The 23,468-nt window shown below is 46.7% G+C and overlaps 1 protein-coding gene across 1 annotated transcript in view; it reads right to left on the bottom strand.

The window, feature by feature from the left end:
- Positions 1–22,433, bottom strand: part of RNF139 (ring finger protein 139) — a 29,674-nt gene extending 7,241 nt beyond the window's left edge. Inside the window, exon 1 of the mRNA XM_078686793.1 lies at positions 22,096–22,433. Within this exon, the coding sequence (XP_078542919.1) occupies positions 22,096–22,252 (157 nt within the window). The 5' untranslated portion in view covers positions 22,253–22,433. The remainder of the gene's footprint in view (positions 1–22,095) is intronic.
- Positions 22,434–23,468: the final 1,035 nt, after the last annotated feature.

Below are 23,468 nucleotides of genomic sequence, written 5' to 3'. Positions count from 1 at the left end.
TCTGGAGCATATGCGGGCCATATCAAAAAAGGATATGAAATCCCCAGTGGCCAGGCACTATGCCATTAAACACAAAAGTGACAGATGCCTTGCAATATTTTGGTATTGACCATGTCTGATCACGAGAGAGGGGGTGACAGGATGACTAAACTTAGACGTCTGGAATCGAGATACATAATAGATCTCCAGACCAAGACACCCCAAAGGCCTTAACAGGGGGGAGGAACTTGCTGTACACCTGGGGAAGTGAATTTTGTCCCTTTTCTTAAATAGTACATTACATCAGTACATCCCATAACTGCTGCTGCTAACTATTCTGTGATCAGGGGATTATCCGGTTGACGGTTTAATTAGGAGGTATACTTGGCGGTTCTTGTTAGAGCAGCCTATGCCGATCCACGGCAAGATTTATCATCTTCATACAGGTTGTGCAATATCAGCTGAGCGAAGGTCTATATGAATTGTGGACCCTTGCTGCAACAATTATGTTTATTAATTTAATGGCATGCATGGTTTTTAAGTAATGATATTTTAATTTGTATGCATTTGAAATTGTAAATGTATGACGTTTCTGCACCCTGTAAGATGGCGCTCACAGGGGTAATGCTGGTGAGCAGTCCTACCCTCCATTTCCCCTATCTAGTCACGTGCTGGGTCCCTCTAAAGTAAGCTTCCGTGTTTCACCGTGGTGAACACATTGACAAAGGGGTTTCCCGAAACGAGTCTGTGCGAAGCATTGAAATAAACTGAATCTTTGAAGAGGAAGAGGAAGATCTATATCTATATCTATATCTATATATATATTAATTACCTACTGGCGATAGCTAGTAGGTATATATAGTTAGGATTGTTTTCCATAGGGAAATCGCAACATTCTATTGGGAATAACTTTGGCGTTTAAACATGCCGTTGACATTGCTGCACTCATCCTAAACAAAAACTTTGACCTAACTATTCTAACAGAATCATGGCTCAATGATTCCTCATCTCCTTGCCTGGACCTCTTAGTCCCTCCCGGCTACATCGCCAGGCTGGACAGACAATCTAGCAAGAAAGGAGGGGGCATCGCCTGCATCTACCGCTCTAACCTCAGCATTTCTGAACGTCTGGATGATGCCTCTGACCTTTGCGAATACCTCGCACTCTCCATTTGCAACAACTCCACCCTATTGTGCAACCTACACATCTATCACCCCCCTGGCACGAACGACTCCTTCACTGACCACCTCATGGAACTTATTACTGCTAAGTTCTCCTCCAATACCAAAGATAACCTCCTGGGCCATTTCGACCTGCATTTGAATGACCCCAAGGACCTTCATGTCAACACCATCAAAGACCTCCTGTCCGATCAAGCCCTGACCCAAGCCTGCTCTCTCCCAACACATTCAAAAGGGGCCACCCTTGACTGGATCATTTCCAAGGAATCAACAGTCAAGCTTATCTCCATAGACTGATCACCACACCATCGCATTCCGGTTACAGGGCACCCACAAGATAAGGGGCCCTCAACTAGTGATTCCCAAACACTGGATTAGAGATACTAGAAACCTGGACCACAATGAACTAGAGACTCGCTGCAAATCTGACCTCCCCCCCACACCGCTCAACGGTCAATGACCTCAATAACCACTACTCCGCAACTATCTCGAACATTATGGATGACCTAGCCCCACTAAAGCTAAAAAGAACCCAAACTAAATATAGGAACCCCTGGTTCACTGGACCACTCAACAATGAGAGGAGATGCCTCCGGCAATCCGAAAGAATCTGGAGACAGGACCCCTCCGCCGCTCATCTAAAACTACTCCGCCAGGCCAAAAATGCCTACAACGTCCTGAAATCAAAGAAAGAATTTTTCAGATCCGAACTTGAGAACGCCAAGAACACACCTCGTAAGCTCTCTGATCTGGTCAAACACCAATCCAACAAACTGGTCAAAACCTCGAAAGAAGCCCCCAAGGCTTTAATATCATCCGAGGAATTCTCCTCCTTCGCGGACAAAGTCGCAACCTTAGAAGATGAACTTAGTGCCGCCACATACTCCCTATCCCTGCCTGGCCTGCCTCACACCCCTCCTACGATACACCACCCCCTAACCCCCTAATCTTTACCTAAAAATCAAGCACTCTGGACCGACTTCATACTCTATAACGAAGACTCCGTTTCTAAAATCTTATTGTCCCTAAACCCTAATAACCATTTCAACGACCCGCTCCCCTATACTGCCTAGCGACTGTCGCCCAATCCATTATCCCTAGCTGGACCGCAATAATTAACGCCTCGCTCCAGCAAGGTTCCATTCCTGACTCCCTGAAAGTCGGCTAAGTCCTCCCCATTTTGAAAAAACCATCGCTTGATCCAGCAACCCCGAAAACTTCATACCCATCTCCAACATCCCCCCCCTAGCAAAAGTGTTGGAGAAATGTGTACAACACCAACTAAGTCAGCACATCAGCAACTTCCACCTTCTCCATGATTTCCAATCCTGTTTCCAACCTAGGCACAGCACTGAAACGACCATCCTCCACATCGTTGACGATGCCCTCCAAGCCCTGGACCAAGGGGAAACATGCCTGTTAATCCTCCTAGATCTATGCTCGGCCTTCGACACGGTCAACCACGAAAAATGCATCGAATGCCTCAAACTGAGGATGGGTTTGGCTCTGTCCTAGAATGGTTTAAATCCTTCCACCAAAACCTATTGCAGCGATTCCTAATCAACGGCAAACTATCTGCTCCCTCGCCAGTCAAGGTAGGAGTCCCTCAAGGATCAACCCTATCCCCTACCCTCTTCAACCTTCATCTTGAACCACTCATCGAAGTTCTACGCACAGCAAATATCTCCTACCATATGTATGCTGATGACACTCAGCTCTACATCAAAGCCTCCTCCCTTGAGGACATTCTCTCCATGAACGAGGCCCTGAAATCAACCGTCCACTGGCTCACCTCCAATCAACTTAAACTTAACGCCAAGAAAACAGAATTCCTCCTAATCTCCCCTCTAAAAACCAATCCCAAGATTTGACCATGGGTCAAGGCTATTACAGCCTTAGATTGCCCACCGATCATTGTGAACTCCGCTAAATCTTTGGGAATAAATCTGGACTGTAATTTGAACATGCAAGACCACATCAACTCGATGGCCAAATCAGCCAGATTCCACCGGAGCTACCTCTGGAAACTAAAACCCTTTCTTGACGCTACCGACCTCAATAGCGCAGTCCAAGCGCTAGTAATCTCTAGACTGGAATACGGTTGTTTCACTCTCTCAGGCTTACCAAAGATCTCCCTGGCACCCCTAAAAGCCTGCCTTAATGCCGCCACCAGACTTCTTACAAGCTCAAAAATTTTTTATCATATCTCTCCACACCTGAAAGCTTTGAACTGGCTCCCGTTTGAGGCCAGAATCAAACTCAAACTGGCTTGCATCACACACAAAGCTTTATACTCCAACTCCCCTGCCTACCTTGCACAGAAACTTGTGGTATCCGGCCGAAGCAGAAACTCCCATTCCGCCAGAGACCTTTAACTCCAACCTGCACGGTTCAAGAAGAAGAAAAAAAAAAAACGTATAACCGTGCTTTCTCTGGATCCGCACCAAGAATATGGAACTCTCTCCCGCCCGCCATTAGAAGAATCCCTTATCTGGCACGCTTCAAAAAGGAGACCTTCCTTATGGGTAAATTCCTCTCCTAAATTCTGCCTCCTGCCGATTCTCAGTCCTTAACCAATACACAGACCATGACCTAATACAGACTAGTGTCTCCCTTCGGAATACCGTCTTCCGTCCTCAAGAAATCAGGGGCCTTAGCTGGAGTTAATTATATGTAAACTGTTTTTATACGTGTCCGCTTAACTATTGTGATTCCCTCCTATTGTACACTGCTATGTTTTCCCTTGTAAAGCGCTTCGATACCCTATGGTCAAGTTTGCGCTCTATAAAACAATAAAACAAACAAACAAATGATTAAGCATCACAATGTAGCTATTTACTGAAACCCCACGAGGAACTGTCCCTTCCTCCCCAAGACAGGAGTGGCCTTTAAGGAGCTTTTACTACTGTAGCAGCTGCTTGTTGCCTTCCAGGGTAGGCTTGTAGGCCACGGCTCGCCCATTAGACGGTGCTGACGATTCAGATGAAAAGTAAGATGTCACCGTAATTGATTTTGTTTCTGTTACTTTGTGTTTTAGAGAAAATGAAAGCGCACTCTTGTGGCGGTGGGGTGGAGGGGACGCGCCTTCCAATGAAAGCGGCAAGGTCTGGAAATGAAACCTGACCCAAAACAGATGGCAGCCTGCGCGCCGCCGCTGTTGGCTCCTATTATATAATGCCATTACCAAATCAGAAAGCGAGCACAGTATAGAAAATCAGGAGCCGAAAGTGAGTTATCCCAGTGTGCAAGTGAAGGCGGGGCTGGAGTATGCTGCATCTTGGTGCAGAATAACAGATGTTTATTGCCAACCAAATGAATGTTAATTCGTTCCTCGCCCTCTAGTAGGATGAAAGACTGAGCAGACGCTCTGGGGTTCAAACCTGCAGTTGTGAGGTCAAACAAAAGATGAATAGGGTGCTTGCCTTAAAGTTAAGATTGCCTTTCTCCTTCTACAAGTCAACAGCAATGGGTTAGCATGACAGCAAACGCAGAAGTTTCTCATTGCAAACAGAGCATAGGCAGGGCTGTGCATGTGAAGGGAGGGTTGGTTATAAAGAATGGCGCGAGGGTGAATCAGGGGCGAGTGAGCGCGGTGAATGCGCTAATTAAAAACTGATTGTGACATGACTCCGAACAGATGGCGCCCCTGCTCGTAACCGCAAGCGGTAGGTCGTGGGCAGATATATTTACTGGGAAAGGTGGGACATGCAGCCGCCTTTGCCCAATTGCCTGCTGTCTTTTTAGAAAGACAAAGAACAATTGAAAATGCAGAAAACAAAAAACACGCGCACAAGCATGTGGAAAGTCCAGAGTGATTCCAAGAGGTCGTTTTCCAAGAGCAGCGCATGTGTGCTGCGCTAGGCTCGATCTAAATAAGCGGTGGCTGGGAAAATCGGGCACCCTGTGGCGGGCACCCCCTGGTGCCTGCCACACTGTGCATGGCTGGTGAGAGGGGACCCATGGGTACCCCCACTGGCCCGATTGGAAAAGCTCCAGGTGCAGGGGGGCCCACTAGGGGACTCCAAAGTCTGATTCTGATTGCTGATTAGAGTCGGACGACACGATTCAGAAAGGCTGTACGAATCCAGCATCGTAATTGGTCGTTCGGAAATGCAGCCTGACTCGCATCGGAATCGGCCCTTAAGTAAGGCATACTTGGTCCTAACTTTAAGTTATAAGTAAATCCCAACTAAGGTATGTGACATAACTTTTCAAAGTGAACCGATGAAGTCTCTAGCCATTACCAATGACTTGGTACAATATGCTTAAAACAGACAGGTCCCTAATATCTGGCCATCAGTTATGGCATAAACAGTACTTGCATCCGTTTGAAGCATCAAGAGAACCACTAGTGCCATAGTTATCAGTACAAAGTCACAGAAAATGTTGTCAAAGAAACAATTTAAATCTTAAAAATACATAATGTATTTAGTGCAATACAATATTCTGTACAAAAATACCATCAAGGCAGATTAACAACATATCATTTTCATAATCACTTTAAAAAAAAGGAAAAACAGGTTGTCGACGCAGCGTTTCGGTTTTTTGGATTTTACACCTTCAGGACAGTTTTTCTCCAGTAATTTGTTTTCTACACAAGACACCACATTGCATTGGGGTTCACTCTTCCAGTTCTGGGGTCATGGAGTCTATCATCAATTATAGAAGATCAATATCTTTCTTGTTAAAAACAACCTTATGGCTATCGAATTCGGACAGTGTATATATGTACACTGGAGCCACCGATGTCTGTATTTGGTAAACGATACTATGAAAATTATTATTATGAAGGCTCGAGTTACTAGCATGATTGGATAAGGGCATGTCTCATCGCGGCACGGATATCAGGGGTTGCCCTCCTGCAGTGGTGATTCAATTTACCATCTAATAACGAGAGTGCGGCCTCCCTGCTCCAAGTATACAGGCTTCGGTAGTAGTTGATCAACTACTTCATAATAATACATTTCATAGTATCGTTTTTTTAAAGACGAAAACAACATTTTTGCCTTCAGCTAATGTTTGTTTATATTGATGAGGGCCCAGCACCTTCCTGAACAATAAGGTTTGGCAAAATTCATGACGAGTTGTCAAAAGGCTGGTGGACAATGCCAGACAGACCTATTAGCTTAGTTAATGCTGATTTTCCTTAGGAAGCACACAACCTCTGCCTAACCAAAACACATGTTCCTGGCTGCCAACGTGCGGGCAGAATCGAAGCCCCTCTGTAGTACTGCTGAACGCTCTTTTTTAGGTTGAGCACATTGTCTGGTGGCAGCTTCACTGTCAAGCCTAAGCTGTGTAAGATTTGACGTGCCAATTTTAGCAAAGGCCAACAAACAACAAGCATTTGCAATGCAATAGGTCTTGCATTTCTGAGAGTTTGAGCTTTTGGCATTGTAAATGCCAATGCCTTTTTTGTGTTGGTTTTTAAAACCGATAAATAAAAGGCATTGTCATGTACAATGCTAATAGCTCAAACTCACAAATGTGAGACCTTTTGCATTGGAAATGATGGTTCTCGTAAGCAACTCCATGTTGCCAGTACCAGAAAAACTTCACCATGATTGCGACAGTGAAGGCAGGGGCATTCACGTGCTCTGAAGAGTGAGTGTCAAAGAAAAAGAGAAGTAGGGGGGGGGTCTTTCTTGTTTCACAGCAAGAAAGTGGAGGCATCATTAGCTGCTTCATATGATTATTTGGAGGGAGGGTGGATGACCTACTACATTTGGAGGATCAGCCCTTAATCCAAAATTGCAGCCTAATCCTGATCAGGTGTTGAGAAGTGTTGATGCAAGCTAGCACATATGCAGGGTGACCCCGGTCTCTTTTCCTGGGTGTTTATTATCCAGCCTGTGTTTGGTGAGGGAAGCACGAGTAGCATACCTTTTTAATGAATATAGCTCGAACTGTTTGTTCTAATAAATTTGCAACCTTTGAACACTCAACTGACCTCAGAAATTATGCTGACTGATGAAATGTGGTTTAACACACAGCAGTTGATTGTCCCCAGAGTAATGTTTGCATATATGTGATATACCAAGTGGTACTAACGTAGCAGCAGACAACATCTAGCGTCAGTCAGCAAATGCTAATGAAGCAGTAAGTCATATGACCGCGGACTGCAGTCACCAGCGCGGCTTGGGCCCCAGGAATGTGGGCTGGCTGTCTGTTGTGAGCACCTGGTCACCACAGGGGCTCGCAGATGAGCTTAACATCCGTTGTTCGAACTAGGGTCAGCCTGGTACAATGTGGCTCCCCACCTTCAACACAACTTCTTATAGCTGTCCCTCTCGCCTATCTAGAACCACTAGACATTGGGACGGGTTAGATCATCACCACACAAATGAGACGTTGCTACACATAGCTAGAATAAGGAACAAGGGGAAACCGGTCACAAAGCACGCATGGCCCATGCCAACATTTTAAAAGAAGAATGTAGGAGATTTTAACAAAATAATCAAGAGATGCTATTTCCCCCACTGACTTCTATTGAAACAAACGTAATTTCAGACGGGAAACAGCCAATATTAAGCAATATTTTGCTTCAAAAATCGGGAGTCTTCCTAATGGGTCGAGTCTATTGGCATTCACTTTTGTTTATAGATATGACAGAGCTGACGTAACGACGAAGAATAAAACGGAGTACGCGTTTCCTTGACAGGGTCTTTGTGAGGTTGACAGTTATTTCCCCTTGTGCTTAACATTCCCTTCAAGACAATAGTGCACGTGTTCCTGTTGATACTATGAGGCACACTTAACAAAGTCAACGTGTAAACTGATAATGCTGGGATCCTTCCGCTCCCCACCCAGCGTGTGGCACAATAATTAATTCCCTGGTATCTCAGGATAACAAAAATCTTTTCAAATTAAGTTTTAGGCACTGGGGTCCTTCGCCCACAAAGCACAATGGCAATGCCTGCTGAGACCGCTGAAAACGACAGCTCCCAGAGCTCCGCTCGCTTCAGTAAAATTACACAACCCGTTTCAATGCCGCCCAAGACCCACTTGCTTTCGGTGCCCACTCGAATACTCAGCCCCAGTTTCCCCTTTCAAATGAGACCCGGCCTTGACAGCAAGGCACCTGCCGGGAAACCGAGTCCTGGTCGTTTGGGGTCATTTGATCGATGAAGAGGCAAAGCGAGCCCAAATACTACAACTCCCGACAGACTCTACGCTGCCGGCACGCCCCGTGGGGCACCTGTGTCGAGCTTCCCGCACACGCTACGTTTAGTCACACCCTAACTGAGCCTCTCGCGTAGGCTGATGGGATATGGCGTTTTATTTTATCATTTATTTCTAGGCAGTATAAGGAGACAGAAAGTTTACAAACTACGACTTCATTATAGCTTCTAGCGGTGATACGCAAGGGGCACACTCGGTACACGCTTAGGACTAGCGGTTGCTAAGAAACGGTAACGCCTTGGTTGAACAAGGGAGCACGGCAGCGAGGCGAACGCACGCTGCTGTGCATGCTAGACACCGGTGGGAATGGGCGGAGTAAATGTGGGACATGCGCCAGTCTTTGCCGGATTGCATGCCGTATTTTTGTAGAAAAAACGCTAAAGCCAATGACGGCCGCGTAAGCCTGATCCCAAGCACGAGCGTGTGGTCAGCTTTCAGAACCCCATACAAGAGGTCTTGCACGAGCACTGCTGCAGACTGCAACACTAGGCGCGAGACCTAAAAAACACTTGTGTCTAATCCTGAGCCCATTCTTTACACAAAAGGTCATAGGCACTACTCTTGGTTCGGGCCTACCCATCTACCAACAGTAATTTAATGGGTAACTTACTCTCCATTCTTAAAAAAGATGAAAATATTTGTATACTATGTTCAATCTGAGTTTTAAATAATTCTTGTGGCTATTCAAAAAGTAAAGATTGCTAGTACCTTATATGAGTCCTGTACAATATGCATAATATGCCAGAGATCCTGCTTTTGCAATCCTGGATTTCAATTCAAACTTTACTATTGGAAGAGACCCCCATGTTAAGAAGCTTTGCAGTTCTATTTAAATGTTGCAGTGCAACACATATTAGTACATTTACAGCTAGCAGATAATCCCAAACATAATTTCTAGGAGCGTACAATGACTTTTCAGAAGAATAATGATTTCCCATCACCCACCTACACAGGAAGTGACATCACTTTCTGCCTTTCCCCTACTTCAATTAACTATTCACCGCATCCTATTTTTGGGTGTTCTATTCCTTATGTCACTGCATTTTAAGATATACTCGCTTTTGTGATTTTGCAGCTATTGTCTACAGTTTAGTTAAGGCATTTAATCTGGGCTTGCATAAAAGAATTCATCTTTATTGTAAGTGATTGATATTTTTTGTACTTCAAGAAAAAAAAAAAAGGAATAGTTATAGGATCCTTTTTCTTCCCTCTTCTAGGTTACTTGTGGTAATTTTGAAAAATAATTAGTATTGTACAATACTAATAATATGCAAACTATGAATCTACATTTGAACTCACGTTTATACACCAACCTGATGCTGTTGCTTTTTTTAACAATTTTGTGATGCCTGTTGAAGTGAATTTTCCTGGCCTAAGATAACTCACCATCTTGTTCAAAATGTATGTCTCATGTTGGTGCTCCGTTTATTATTTCTGCTGCACGTAGTCAAGTAAATCATTTATTTCCAATGGATATTGTTCTCGATGAAACTCTTTGGCATGTGCTCAGTGTATTGCATCTTTTCTACAAGATTCTTACGCTTGCATGCAGAAATACATTCATTCACAATATTTCTCTGTTGTATATAACACTTGCTTGTTTTGACACCTCTGGTTGACAATGGGTCAAAATAGGCTGAATCAATATTCAAGTAGTGGACTAGCGCTTAGGTGGTAAGGCTGCATGACAACTCTAAAGCCGTGTTTCTGATGTGTTGAAAATGTTTGTTTATTTGCTGGTGATGATTCTGCACTTCTCATACATTCGTAAGAGAACATTCCCTATATAAACCCTCAAATTCGGCCGAGACAGATGATTTTTGGGTGCTACTACGGATTCTGCTTGACTTCCTACTGCATGTAGGAAAGTGACACTTTTTGCAAGGTAGCCCCCACCCACTTTTTGCCGGACATCTGATGCAACCTGACTTGATGTGCCCTGGGTTCCTGCCAATCAGGCTCCCAGGGCGTGTGTTCTTCCCCAAGACTTTACCTTTGTATCCACAATTAGCACATCCCTGGCCACAGGTAAATCAAGGTACCATGGGTACCGAGGGCACTGTGACCAGGGAAGGCCTCAGCAACTATTGTGTCATCCTTAGAGGCCCTGCACCTTAACACACCCACACTGCCACTGCAGACTGCGTGTTTTGATGCAGGGAAGAGTTGACATGGCACACATCCCTGTGTGCTATGACTGCAATCCACTGCTTGAGGCCTAGGTAAGTCACCCTTCTAGCAGGGAGCACTAGATCTAAGGTGAGGGTACAGAAGCATCAGCTCTGAATCCCTACTGTTTCTAAGTTCATTCTTAGACATTTTAAGTTTAGTAAAGCCATAAAGAGAATACAGTCTGTGATTTGGTCATTACGAACTCAACGCCATAAAGGCTTCACTAAAAACTGGGAATTTTGATAGCAAAGGTCTCATCACATTAAACCCATACTGATGCCAGTGTGAGATTTAATGCAAAATGCACCGAAAGGGCATTGCAGAGATGCCTCCTGAAAATCTACCAGCACTGGTGTGGTTCCTGAATGGCTACCTGCCATTTATATGAGAAAAAGGTACCCGCCAAGTTAACTATGAGGTCCAAGAGCAAGGGGGAACGACAACAATCATCAAAGAAAGCTCCTGTTGGACCTGTATTACTTTACAGAATGGCATCCAATGGGCTAATACTCAAGGCAGGTACACAACACAGCACTCTGACCATAATTTTTTTATAATATTTTTTATATAATTTTTTTGATTTATATCAATTAAATTTGACGCACAATAAACACCATGTCAGTAGTTACTAACAAAGACAAATTGACAATTACATTATAACATCGTAAAATGCATGACCTATAATCCCACTTTTAACTATCATCAGCCATACTATCCAGTCATAACTATCTCATACACGGAGCGTGGCTACGGCGTGTTGCGAGATGGCTGCCTGCTGAAGGCCAGGCTAAACAATCAGGCTAATCCCATTCTAAATTCCCATCCTCAGCTCAATAAAAACACTTGTACCGTCAGTTGGACAGGTCCTGATCACGCGGCTGTGATCTGCACGTTCGGCCTCCGCTGCAAGCTCTTGAACCAAGTGGTGACGATATACGGCGGAGTTGGTGAAAAAATGGCCGCCTACATCTGAGGCGTGACCCAGGGACCAGATCCTATTAAGGGGACGAGGGGCCGCTGTGACTCGACCTGCAGCATGACCAGCATCACGCCAGACTGGAACGGCGGTGTAGAGCGGCGCTGGTGCATCTACCCGCCCAATCACGGAGCGGCGTCTGCCGAGTCCTGTGGAGTGGGCTGCTGGGGGCTGCCGAGCGGCTGTGCTGGAGGACGTTGGTGATCGCTGATACCAAGGATGTCCCTCCCCCCCCCAGAGTGAGGCACCCATGAGGCAAGAGCAGTGGGGCCTGGATTGGCTGGCACCGGCCTGGATATCCTTGTGCGGTCCGGGCATCCTCAGACGCAGCGACGGCGTGGGGCCTGTGCTTGTTGCTGCGATCATTTTGGCCTGTGTGGGGGCTCTGGACCTTCTTGCTCCCTCCATCTGGGGTGCTCCCTCCTAGTACTGTTATTGCAGGGAGGGGGTACAGAGGTCGGTGGCAACGGGCTTCGCCCAACTCTCCCCTGGCAGTGAATACGGGGGTCTGATTTTGGGGTATGCGGGCCTTCCAGATCTGCCCTTCTCTTGCGCTGCGGGTGAGTCGGGGTCTCCTTCTCCTGTAGGCACATCTGACCGGTGGCTAATACTACGAGTATCACCCTGTGGCTGTACTGCTGCCTTACATCTGCCTATTACTGGGGGAGTCTGACTGCTGACAGCGGCTGGGGTCAGGCTCGGCGCTGCCGCGGATTCCTCCAGCTTGTCCTGGGGCTCTCGCACCTGCGTGCTGGCCCGAATTTGCCGGCCTGAGCTGCCTGGGATGGAGGCGGAAAGGACTGGGCACACGCTTCTAACTGAGGCGCATGAACTCCTGACTCGACCCCCTCCTGCCGGTTTGCGATCAGCCTAGGCCTACAATAGACAGCGCAACCTGCCACAACGAGACAATACACACCACGAAGTGCGGCACTACCTCACGAACATGGGTAAAACAGACCCCAAGCAGCCCAAGCCCCCATTTGAAATTAAGCCTCACACACGCACTGTAGAAACGCAGATGGAGTCGGGCGCCGCCCAGGACCCGACTGATGATGTAGATGTAGATGACCCGGAGGAAAACAGGAGGTCCATATTGCTGGAGATGCGCACTGGACTTTAAACTATTGACAGTAAAAATCGATGCCCTCGCGTCCAACTTAGATGCAGTAAAGAAAAAAGTGGATGCGCATGAAACCAGAATAGATGTGCTGGAAAAACAGGCTGTCGGACACGCAGGACTACACTGCTGAAGCAAGGACACAGATTCTAAACATGGAGAGGGTACTCGAGGTCATAAAGATGAAGAATGAAGATTTGGAGGAGCGTTTAAGACGGAATAACCTTCGAATAATTGGCCTTCCGGGATTGACAGCCATCTCGAAAATGGAGACCTTCATTGATAATCTTCTCCTCAAGTTTTTGGTTCGGTGCTGTCTCCGGTAATGATCGCAGAGAGGGCGCACCGGTCACTCGGTTCTCGACCGGCTCCAGGGGCGCCAAGGCGCCAGATAATAGCATGCCTCCTCAACTACGCGGACAGGGACATTGTTTTTCGAGAGGCGAGAACCAAAAGCCCCGTTACTCATCAAGGCAACAAACCGTCCTACTTTCCGGACTACACCCCGACAGTGCATGCTGTACGCAGAGAGTTCCAGCCAGTAAAAACGATTTTGCAGTCTACCTCTGTTCCATATGCAATGCTATACCCTGCTAAATTGAAAATCACTCATAATAGTCAAACATTTCTTTGCAGACTCCAAATCGGCTCCGATTGTAGTTCTATATAAGGATTGGGGTAGATATCAGGATGGGGAAGGGTTTGTTTTCTCAACCTAATTGGGAGGTTGTAGTGGGAGGTGGGTGGGCACAGTGCGTCTGCAACTAGCCAATGCACATGTGTAGACATGAAAAAGGTTGTTTATTGTGATTGTATTGACACCAAGTATGAGCACTGTGTTTTTAACTCAGCGTACTATGACAGTCAGATGTTTAATCCACTTTTGTACTCCACTACTAAAAAGACCTATGGTGAGGACTATAGACTTCTAACGTGGAACATTAGAGGGCTAAACTCTCCCAAGAAAACCTGACTTGTTTGCATACCTAAATCGGCATGGTACCGAGATCGAATTTATACATAAACACACCTGCCAAGGCCTCAGCTGCAAACATTGCGCTCAAATGGGCGGGGTTCAAACTAGCTTCATCATACTCGTCCTACGCCCAGGGAGTCATCATTATGGTCAAGAAAGGAGTCCTGTTCACACCTCACAAGACTTACACTGATGAAGGCCGATGTGCAATGGTCCAGACCAGGAGACTCGTTAATCACTCTATAACCATGTACAGCCCCATAGCAGATAAACCAGAAGCGTTTCAAAGTATGTATAGCATACTCAGACGCCCGAGACAGCCATAGTGAGGGAAGTGGGGGCGGGGGGAGGCTAACTCGTATCTAGACCCTGCTCTGGATAAATCTAATCCACAGAGCAATCAAACGCCTAAAGTGGCCCGGAGTGTTAACCAGGCTAGGTTGGAATACCTGCAGATAACAGCTGGTCTAGGATAGATTATTGGCTTCTTAGTGAGGTCGCGGCGGAGTGGGTGACTGAGGTCGCCAACCACCTGCGCACGCGCTCGGATCACAACCCAGTACAGCTAACTCTACGTATCCCCACTTTCACACGTCACCCGTTCACTCGGCGCTTCCGATCGGAGGCGCTACTTAACCCCCTGTATAACTATACAATCTGCAAGGCAGTAGAAAACTACTTTCTAGACAATAAGGGCACTGTTGGTAGCGCCGCCACACTCTGGGAAGTGTTTAAAGTAACAAGTCGGGGAGTCTGTATGAGCACAACAGCCGGTATACTGAAGGATCGAAGAACACAACTCAGCAAACTAGAGGACACACTGAAAATCCTACGCTATCACGCATTCAAGCACTGATTCTGGAATATGGCGCCGCAACGGAAATTCGCTACATTTCGCGCAGACATGTGGCCAGGCGATATGGTGAGGGCCGCAGACCGGGCCGCCTTCTGGCTGGGAAAATCAAGGCAAGCGAGGACCACTACCATATAGATAAAATAGTCGATTACCAAGGTTGTGAGCACTACACTCCACTAGACATACTGGAACAGTTCAGAGAGTACTATGCTAATATGTATGCTTCTTGAGGGGCAGGCCCAGAGTCCGCAGTTGAGGAGTATCTAGACATTGCTTGCGCGTGGCTAGAGGAGGGTCACCGTGAGTACTGGAGTCAACCGATAGATGAGACGGATATAAAGACCGCGATCTATGCTCTACCGAATGCAAAAGCACCGGGACCAGACGGTCTAATCGTGGAATTTTATAAAGCCTACGCGGACCCCCTTGCTCCATATTTATTAGAGATGTATGCTGAGGCACACGATGCTGGCATACTGCCTCCGTCCCTCCGGCAGGCTCTCATCACCCTTCTAAAGAAAGACAAGGCCCCTGAGGCGTGTGAATCCTATCGCCCCGTCGCTGATCAATACCGAAGCAAAAATATTTGCCAAGATTTTAGCCACGAAACTCCAGCCAATGATGCAGTGTTTGGTTCTACCAGACCAATCAGGATTTATCCCGGAGCGATCCACCTCTCACAACCTACGGACCATGTTTGCTGTGATGCACGTTCTCGACCCTAACTTGCGTGCTGCGGCGGTCATGCTTGACAAGGCCAAAGCGTTCGACTCTATAGAATGGAACTACCTGTTTCGCATTCTTCAGCGTATGGGATTCCCCCTACTGGCCGTGAGAGTGCCGCTGGTGGTGCAGCTCCTGTGCTGACCTTAGCTTTGCTCCCACAAACGAGTGACCTGCTCGTCAGCAGTCCCTAACTGAAGGCCGCCTTAGCCCCATTGGCTAACATTAGGCCCCTGCACTCTGGACCCGGCCGCCCTAGTGCAGCTAGACCTTGTGGAACATTGATCCTAACCCCCAAAACTCACCCTCATAAGCTGTGTACTTACCTGTGAAACCACTAACACTTTTTTCCCATTGGAACCTATGGAAAGAGATGTTGGGCCTAAATAATGTCTAAGTGTTGAATTGTGCTGTATGAAGAAAAGAGAATTCTATTGCAAAGTATAACAAGCATTTACAATGCAATGGTTTTGCCTTTGACAATGTTAGAGCTATTGGCATTGTAAATGTTAAAATTTCCATCTATGTTTTTTTTGAGTAAACAGATAAATAAATAGTGTTGTTGTTTAGTAGTAAATAGCTTTATTTTTCGAAATTGTGAGACTTATTGCATTTGCACTTATACACACACACACAGGTATATGTACACAGAGCTATACATACACAGAGAGAGAGAGCTAGAGTGAGAAAGACAGAGAGAGAGAGCTAGAGGGAGTAAGACAGAGAGAGAAGGAGCTAGAGAGAGTAAGACAGAGAGAGAAGGAGACAGAGGGAGCTAGAGGGAGTGAAACAGAGAGAGGGAGCTAGAGGGAGTAAGAGAGAGAGAGAAGGAGCTAGAGCGAGCAAGACAGAGAGAGGGGGAGCTAGAGGGAGCAAGGGAGAGAGAGGGAGCTAGAGGGAGCAAGACAGAGGGAGCTAGAGGGATTAAGACGGAGAGAGAAGGAGCTAGAGAGAGTAAGACAGAGAGAGAAGGAGACAGAGGGAGCTAGAGGGAGTAAAACAGAGAGAGGGAGCTAGACAGAGAGGGAGGTGCAGTAAGATAGAGAGAGAAGGAGCTAGAGGGAGCTAGGGCGAGCAAGACAGAGAGAGGTAGCTAAAGGGAGCAAGGGAGCTAGAGGGAGCAAGACAGAGAGAGGGAGCTAGAGGGATTAAGACGGAGAGAGAAGGAGCTAGAGGGAGTAAGATAGCTAGAGGGATTAAGACGGGGAGAGAAGGAGCTAGAGGGAGTAAGACAGAGAGAGAGGGAGCTAGACGGAGCAAGACACAGAGAGAGGGAGCTAGAAAGAGCAAGACATATAGAGAGGGAGCTATAGAGAGTAAGACAGAGAGAGAGAGAGAGAGAGCTAGAGTGAGAAAGACAGAGAGAAGCTAGGATTTATCATGTAGTTGGGGGAGTCTTAAATGCCAGTTTCCAGCACATTTACTCAAAATGGCCTTCCCTGTTCACTTGTAATATCTAGGAATCAACTTAGACATCACAGAGGCAAACTGTCCCCGTCTGCCTAAAAATGTCACGTTTCTACCGACAGGGGCAACCTCGGATGCCGGGATCCCAATGAGCCAATAGCATTTTTTCCTTGTTTCCCAGGAAACAAGGAAACTTTGTATAGGCCGGGCATAGGACCATGGATTACCAGGCTAAAGTTAAGATAACATACACATGGCACACCACAAACTTCTTCAGCAGGATCCGAACGAATTTTACTTCTATTCTTACATATGATATGGGTCCTTTTGCCCCAGTAGGTATAAAAGTGGCCTTGGAGAGCAATGTACTCACAATATACTACACCATTGTGGCATAATCTTGGCCATGACTAAAATGATTTGTGACTGCACGATTAAATTTCTCAAACAGCTTTTACGTGCACATTGAGCCAATTGCTCGTGTAACTTGAATTTACATGCGGATATGGCTCTGTGGATAGAGTCCTGCACAGGTGGTGGGCGAGCTGTCCGCCTCACTTGCAATATTTGTGGCTTTTTCAGCGACAGGAACGCTCAGTGCTCTGACAGAGAGACGCAATATTCGTACAGTAGGCCTCAGCTCTCTAAAAGAACGCTGTGCACCCGCCCGCCCCCTCCCACTCCCCAGGCACATATGACGTCGTGTCAGACTGAAAAGGCGCGCGCTCGCGCACCAGTGTGACTGACATCGCAGGGTGTGGAACATATGCCAGCCATGAACTTCCTGTTCTATTTCTGAAGCACGCATGGCACAACCCAACGTGATTCTATAAACATGCCCGATATATTTTTAGTAACTAACATGAAAATACGGTAATAGACTAATTATTCGTAGCATAATCCGTATTAGCAAGAGTTGCTCCAAAACCCGCCTGAAAAGACTTCTTTTTTGGACGGCCGCAAAAAGAGAAAAGAAATGCACTTAATCAATGGACGGCCGCAAAAAGAGAAAAGAAATGCACTTAATCAACATTTTCACCCTGGTGCTGAGATGAAAATAAATATATCTCTTATTATGTCACAAAGGACTAAGCTTTCATGAGTGGTATTTCCTTACTTACTTTTTCTTTCTTTTGAATGTCAAAAGTGAGGAGCAAATAAGAGAAAGTTATTTTTACAAAGTACCTAAGTGTAAAGCGTATGGTCATAGTGCGAGGAACACAAATTCATCGAAAGGAGTTTAAACATCAGAAGCAATAACAACTTACAATAACCTGATGTTAAGAACAATAACATAAGTTAGATTAACAGTATTGATGCCTGCTCGAGTTTCTGAAGGAGTTAAGACCCCCTCATGCCCCTCGCAGCCCCCAACCCCCTCCCCCTCCCATCTCCTCCGCCGCTCTCCCCTGCTGCCCCGTCCCCGCTGCCCTCCCTGCCCCTGGCCATCAAACCCAAGGCAAATCAGCAGCGTCAATGACTGAGAAACCTCATACCTGGAAAGAGGACAACCGAGTGGCCCAGGGTCCCTGAGTGACACGGCGGCGGAGAAAAGACGAGCGGAGACCAACGCGCTGGAAGGCGAGACGAACCGCCGGCTGCAGTGCCAGACAGCAGAGCCCGGGTAAGTGTGGTGAAGTGTGCCTGGACCCTGAACTGCGGAGGTGGGAGCGGGAGACAGGTACACAACACCACATGAGCGAGGGCAGGGAAGCGAGGACCCAGAAAGACACGAGGAAGGGGCACCGACACCACATGAGCGAGGGCAGGGAAGCGAGGACCCAGAAAGACACGAGGAAGGGGCACCGACACCACATGAGCGAGGGCAGGGAAGCGAGGACCCAGAAAGACACGAGGAAGGGGCACCGACACCACATGAGCGAGGGCAGGGAAGCGAGGACCCAGAAAGACACGAGGAAGGGGCACCGAGGGGGCTGTGAACGGATCCTGGACACAATACGATTGAAGGGGAAAAGGGAACACCCCAGGGCCCATGAATTACGTGAAGGGCAAATTAAAGCAACTAGTGGAGGACAGAGACTCTGGAAGCGGGAAGAAAGAGCCCGGTGGCATGTTGTAAGGAGCGAGCGCTGATGAGGGCAGAGCAGGGAGCGCTGCCATCTGGGTCAAGAGAACACCTGAGGGGCGGGCACTGTAAAAACTGCAAACTGAGCTGCACACGGACGCACGGCTAGGCGGGTGAGGCAACCACTTTCACACGGGGAGGGGGGGGGCGGAACGGACACACGGGGAGGGAACGGCAGCACTCACCTCGACTTCCTCCAGCGGCTGTCGGCCGCGTAATGGGAAAAACAAACAAAATTTTTTTTAAAAACGAAACTCCGCCCACCGCCGCGATGACGACATCGCAGAGGCGGAGAGGGAAAAAATGTCGGGAACGCCCCCGAATCTGGTCCGGCCTTGACGGACAGATCCGGCTCCCAATGGCTAGCCTCCATTTATGGAGCTAGCCAATGGGAGCAGGGGGCGAGTCCCTGTTCCCCACTGCAAGACATAAGATTTTGCTAGCGCATGCGTACTTCGTACGCATTGCCAAGCAAAACCTAAAAAGTGGTACTGCCCTTGTATGTAGAAATTCTAAGGTGTGGTATCTAGGCATACCACACCCAGCACTCAAAGTAATCAGAAAGTAGCTAAAAGGTAATCAGAAAGTACTGACTGTATAATTCCAACTGCATTTTTAAAGTGATACAAACCTGTAAAAATTGCAATTTCAAGCACAACTGCATTTCTTTGAACAGTCTTGCATTTGAAAGTATATTTTATTCACCTGTGCCAAGTCTTGGTTGGTTCCAAAATAAAACAAGTATATATTTTTTATACTTACCTAATTGATCTGGATTCTGTCTCTTGAGTGTGTGTAACCAGCCCCTGATTGAGTGAATACAATAAATGCATAACCCACCCTCTAGATAAGCCTAACTGCTTGCTCACACTACCACAAAGAGAGCGGTTAGCACTTACCTGATTTAGCCTTTGCTATACCTTTGGGGACTCCCTGGACTCTGTATACACTATACCTTACTTTGGCATAGTACATACAAAGCCAGCTTCCTACACTGCAATTTGCGACATAGCATTTTCCTCTGACTTTATCATTTTCTGGACCGAGTCTTTATGACACTTGATTTCTCTCTATCTTAGCAGTTTTTGTAATCAAATATTATGCATTGTACCTTTTAAGTTTTTTTTAAGTTACAACTGTGTAAATCTGCAACAGGACGCATGTTGGGTCATTCCTTTTTGATTTGACTGAGATTTTGAAATGCTGGGTTGCACCTTATCTTGGGACACAAGGCCTCATGAAACGGAGGTTTAACACCATGCTGACCCACCCATCCATTCATCCATGGGTGGGTTATTGAGATGTATTTTAGGGTGTAAGAATTTAGGGGTACAAGGCGCCCACAGAAGGGACTGGAGGAATGAGATTCTAGACCTGTGCGGACTAGGGATGTCCGTTATTAAAAAATAATAATGGCCAGCCTTACTTAAGAGCAATCTGGCAGCCAGTAATTTCTTATTTACACACATCATAAACAGGAAATCAATGTTCCTTGTGTCATTGCATATTAATATACTCTTGAATGATTTTGTATCTGTTGTCCCCAAGTAAAGGCATTTAGTTGTTGCCTGCATAAACTAATACGACTTTGATACTTTAAGATAAAGTATAGTTGTATTATCCTATTTCGCCCCCTTCTAGTAGGCGCAGTAAGTTTACTAATACATCACAGTAAGTAATGTTCTTTATGTTTTTTCATGAATTGCTGATTTAGGCAGCTTGCTGAACATTCATGTGTTGCACCGACATTCTGATTCCTACAATTTACTCTGGATGAACAGCACGAGAGAGTAGTATAGTTGCTGACGTCCTAGTTTTGGGTGTGATCATCGAGTGGTCACTCAACACTCCAAGGCCAGTCATCTTACAGAATAACGATGACGGGTCCTCTAATTGTTGTGGGGTGTCATGTACCAGGCAACCTCTGCTTTGCCCAAAGTAATAATACTTTACATTCACTATCTTGTTTTACCAAGTTTTCACTTGCTCACCAAATCATAACTTCTCGTCTTAAATCATAAATTAACTCTTATGCACTAGTGCCTCTGACCTTTCTGCTCCAGATACAACATTTAGATCATTTACCCTTTTAGCTTCTAAATCATGCAACACTAAGCTCTTAATATAACTCTTGAAAGCTGCTCTCAAAAGCAACATAGAATCGTTCTCATTGCTTCCCAATAATTTTTTTAGTCTTTGAATTCTAAGCCAAAACGCAAGAATGATGAAACAAATGAAATTACAAGTCACCAGTCGCTACACGTGCCAACGTTCAAACGAGGATAGTCTGGCACAGAAGCAGGGCTTACTATAAACTACATACCTGCCAACAGGGCCAATTCACACGGGAGACTCCCATTTTTTTAAGCCAAAAATGCTTTTATTTTACCGGTTTCCCGTCTAAAGTTGCCCCTTGTTCAACTTGTGTCAATGGAGACAAAAAGCATTCCACTGATTTTCTTTTTAAAAACTCCAATTTCTCGGTTGTAAAATGTAGACATGTAAGAAAATAAAACGACTGACTTACCACGTGGAAAGTCAAAGAAGGCAAAATTCGTGAGACGACTCTCCCCCAAACTAGAGTTGTTTCCCCCACTGCCCCCTACACCTAGGATTGTGACCAAAATGATCTCGGGGGAAGTTAAACAGAGCCCTGGGTCCCTATAGAAAAAGTCAAATGACCTAAAGACACTACATCGCGTTTTCACTCCAATGAATGTGCTGTTTGAGAAATGCCTTCCAATCATAACAAACTGTTGCACAAAAGCTCGAAGCAGTCGTGCTGTGGTATAAACAAACACGCTGTAGTGTTATGAGCAGGCCCTTGCTCCAGTAGCGCCCAGGGCGAAAAAGATTTTTGCTGCCCTTGCTACTGCTGGGAAATAAAATGTAACAACAGACGCTTTTCACCGGCCAAACTCCAGCTGGTTACATCAGTCAGCAACTTGCCTCAAAACACGCATCTTCTCCAGGTCACCTGACACACACAACGTAGCACTGTGAGGCGAGTTCAAAACCGTTTGCTGGGTTAGGGAGGGGGGTGTTGATGTGTGTCCACATATGGTTAGAGATAGATGCGTGGGGTGACAAGTTAGACGGCCGATAGGGTACTAAAACAGCGTCTGTGGCACATTAAAAACGATTAGTGGCACTTTAAACGAAATCACTGGAGCCAAGGAACAGGGGGGCGGCTATCTATTGAACAGTTCTTTTCGCCCAGCTGAAGCTTGACTCCCTGTGCCTAGGCACTGCTCGCCCATGCCAACAGCCGGCCCTCGTTTATCAATCAAAGGAGCATTACTAATCTACAAAAGCAAGGGGTCTTAATTAATGGAGACCGACACTTGTAGATCAGAAAATAGATCAGCAGAGCAACCTATCGCCCCCTATCCCCGACTAGCATTCACTGTCTCCTCCCCGATGTAAACACTGCTTACCCAAGAGACGCAGCAGGATCTGGGCAGCGATGTCCAGGCGACCCGCACTCGGGTCACGATACGAGTTGAAGATGGCGTCAATGATGAAAATGCAGGGAACCCGCAGCGCCACGTCCAGCACGGCGCGGATCCGGTCGCCCAGCGGCACGGCCGCCATGGGAGCGGGTGGGGTAAGGAGAGCCGCAGCGACACGACTACTCCCCGGTGCCGCCCACCTCCCCCGCAGCCCGACGGGCCGCCTCCATATTGTCACCTTCCGCAGTTGCTAGGCCCGGAACGCCGGCTTCACCTCTCATGACGCCATAATTGGGCGCAGCCTGGATCGCCTGTCACCGCTAGACACAAACGAAGGACAAACACGTCAATCCTCAGCATGAGTACTAAACGTTATTATGATTTTACCTTTGGGAGTTTTTTACCCATCACAGGCAGCTTCTAAAATGTAAAATCTACTTTCGAAAAAAGTGTAACGGATAGAAACATTTAAATATGACAAAATAATTACATTATTTTAGATTATTTATTAGCAATACGCTGAAGAAAAACGACATGGAGTAAACTGTTCAAGTAAAAAGGATAACGTTTTATGGCTCGGCGACTTTAAAAGAAATTAAAGTCATAACGTACACACCTTCTATAACGTAAGACTGTGGTTTGGTTTCCTAGTTCTTTTAAACATTAAGCACACTTCAAAATGGTCGCATATTTTTTGCGTGAAAGAAAGTCACCTGCGGCACTTGCCTGTTTTTTAGGTCTCGCCTGTCGATGCGCATGCGCATCGAGCAAGCGAGACTATAGGGGCTCATCCAGACTTTATCTAACTTGCAAGGAATCGTGGCGATTCCTTGCAGTGCCCGTGACTTTTAAGCTCAATGCGCATGTGCATTGAGCTTAAAAGCGCGTGCACAGCCGCCCGCATTCCTCCGACACCTTTGAAGTGAAGCTTAGCTTCACTTCAAAGGCCCGGCTTCTTCACACCCACATGCCGCTCTGCCCCGCTCCGCCCCCTCCCCTGAGTCATCCTGCCTGCCCCTTCCCGCCTTGTCGCATTTCTCCTCCCCCCTCCCCTCTCTTCCCTCCGTCTTGTTGTTGTTCTGTTGCATCTATCGTGGTCTTTTTTTTTGTTGCGACTCGACGTGCCCCGCTCCCTTGCTCACCCGCCCCCCCCCTCCGCCACGCCGAGAGCTTGTTTATCTTCCGTCTTCTCTTTCCCTCCCACCCTCCCTCCATGTCTCTCGCATTTTCTCTTTCTCGCCAATGCTTGTTTCCGTAAACCTTCCAGTGTGCGAGTCATGGCTGAAGACCTACTCACTCTTTCCGTAGCTCAAGGCTCCTTTACTACTGTTGCTGCGCAAAACCGGACGTTTTAGCGT

This window comes from Lissotriton helveticus, chromosome 4_1 (assembly GCF_964261635.1).
Source record: "Lissotriton helveticus chromosome 4_1, aLisHel1.1, whole genome shotgun sequence".
In the NCBI taxonomy this organism is placed as follows: Eukaryota; Metazoa; Chordata; class Amphibia; order Caudata; family Salamandridae; genus Lissotriton; species Lissotriton helveticus.
Note: the sequence above shows the minus strand (reverse complement) of the source record. Positions and strands in the feature narration are given on the sequence as shown.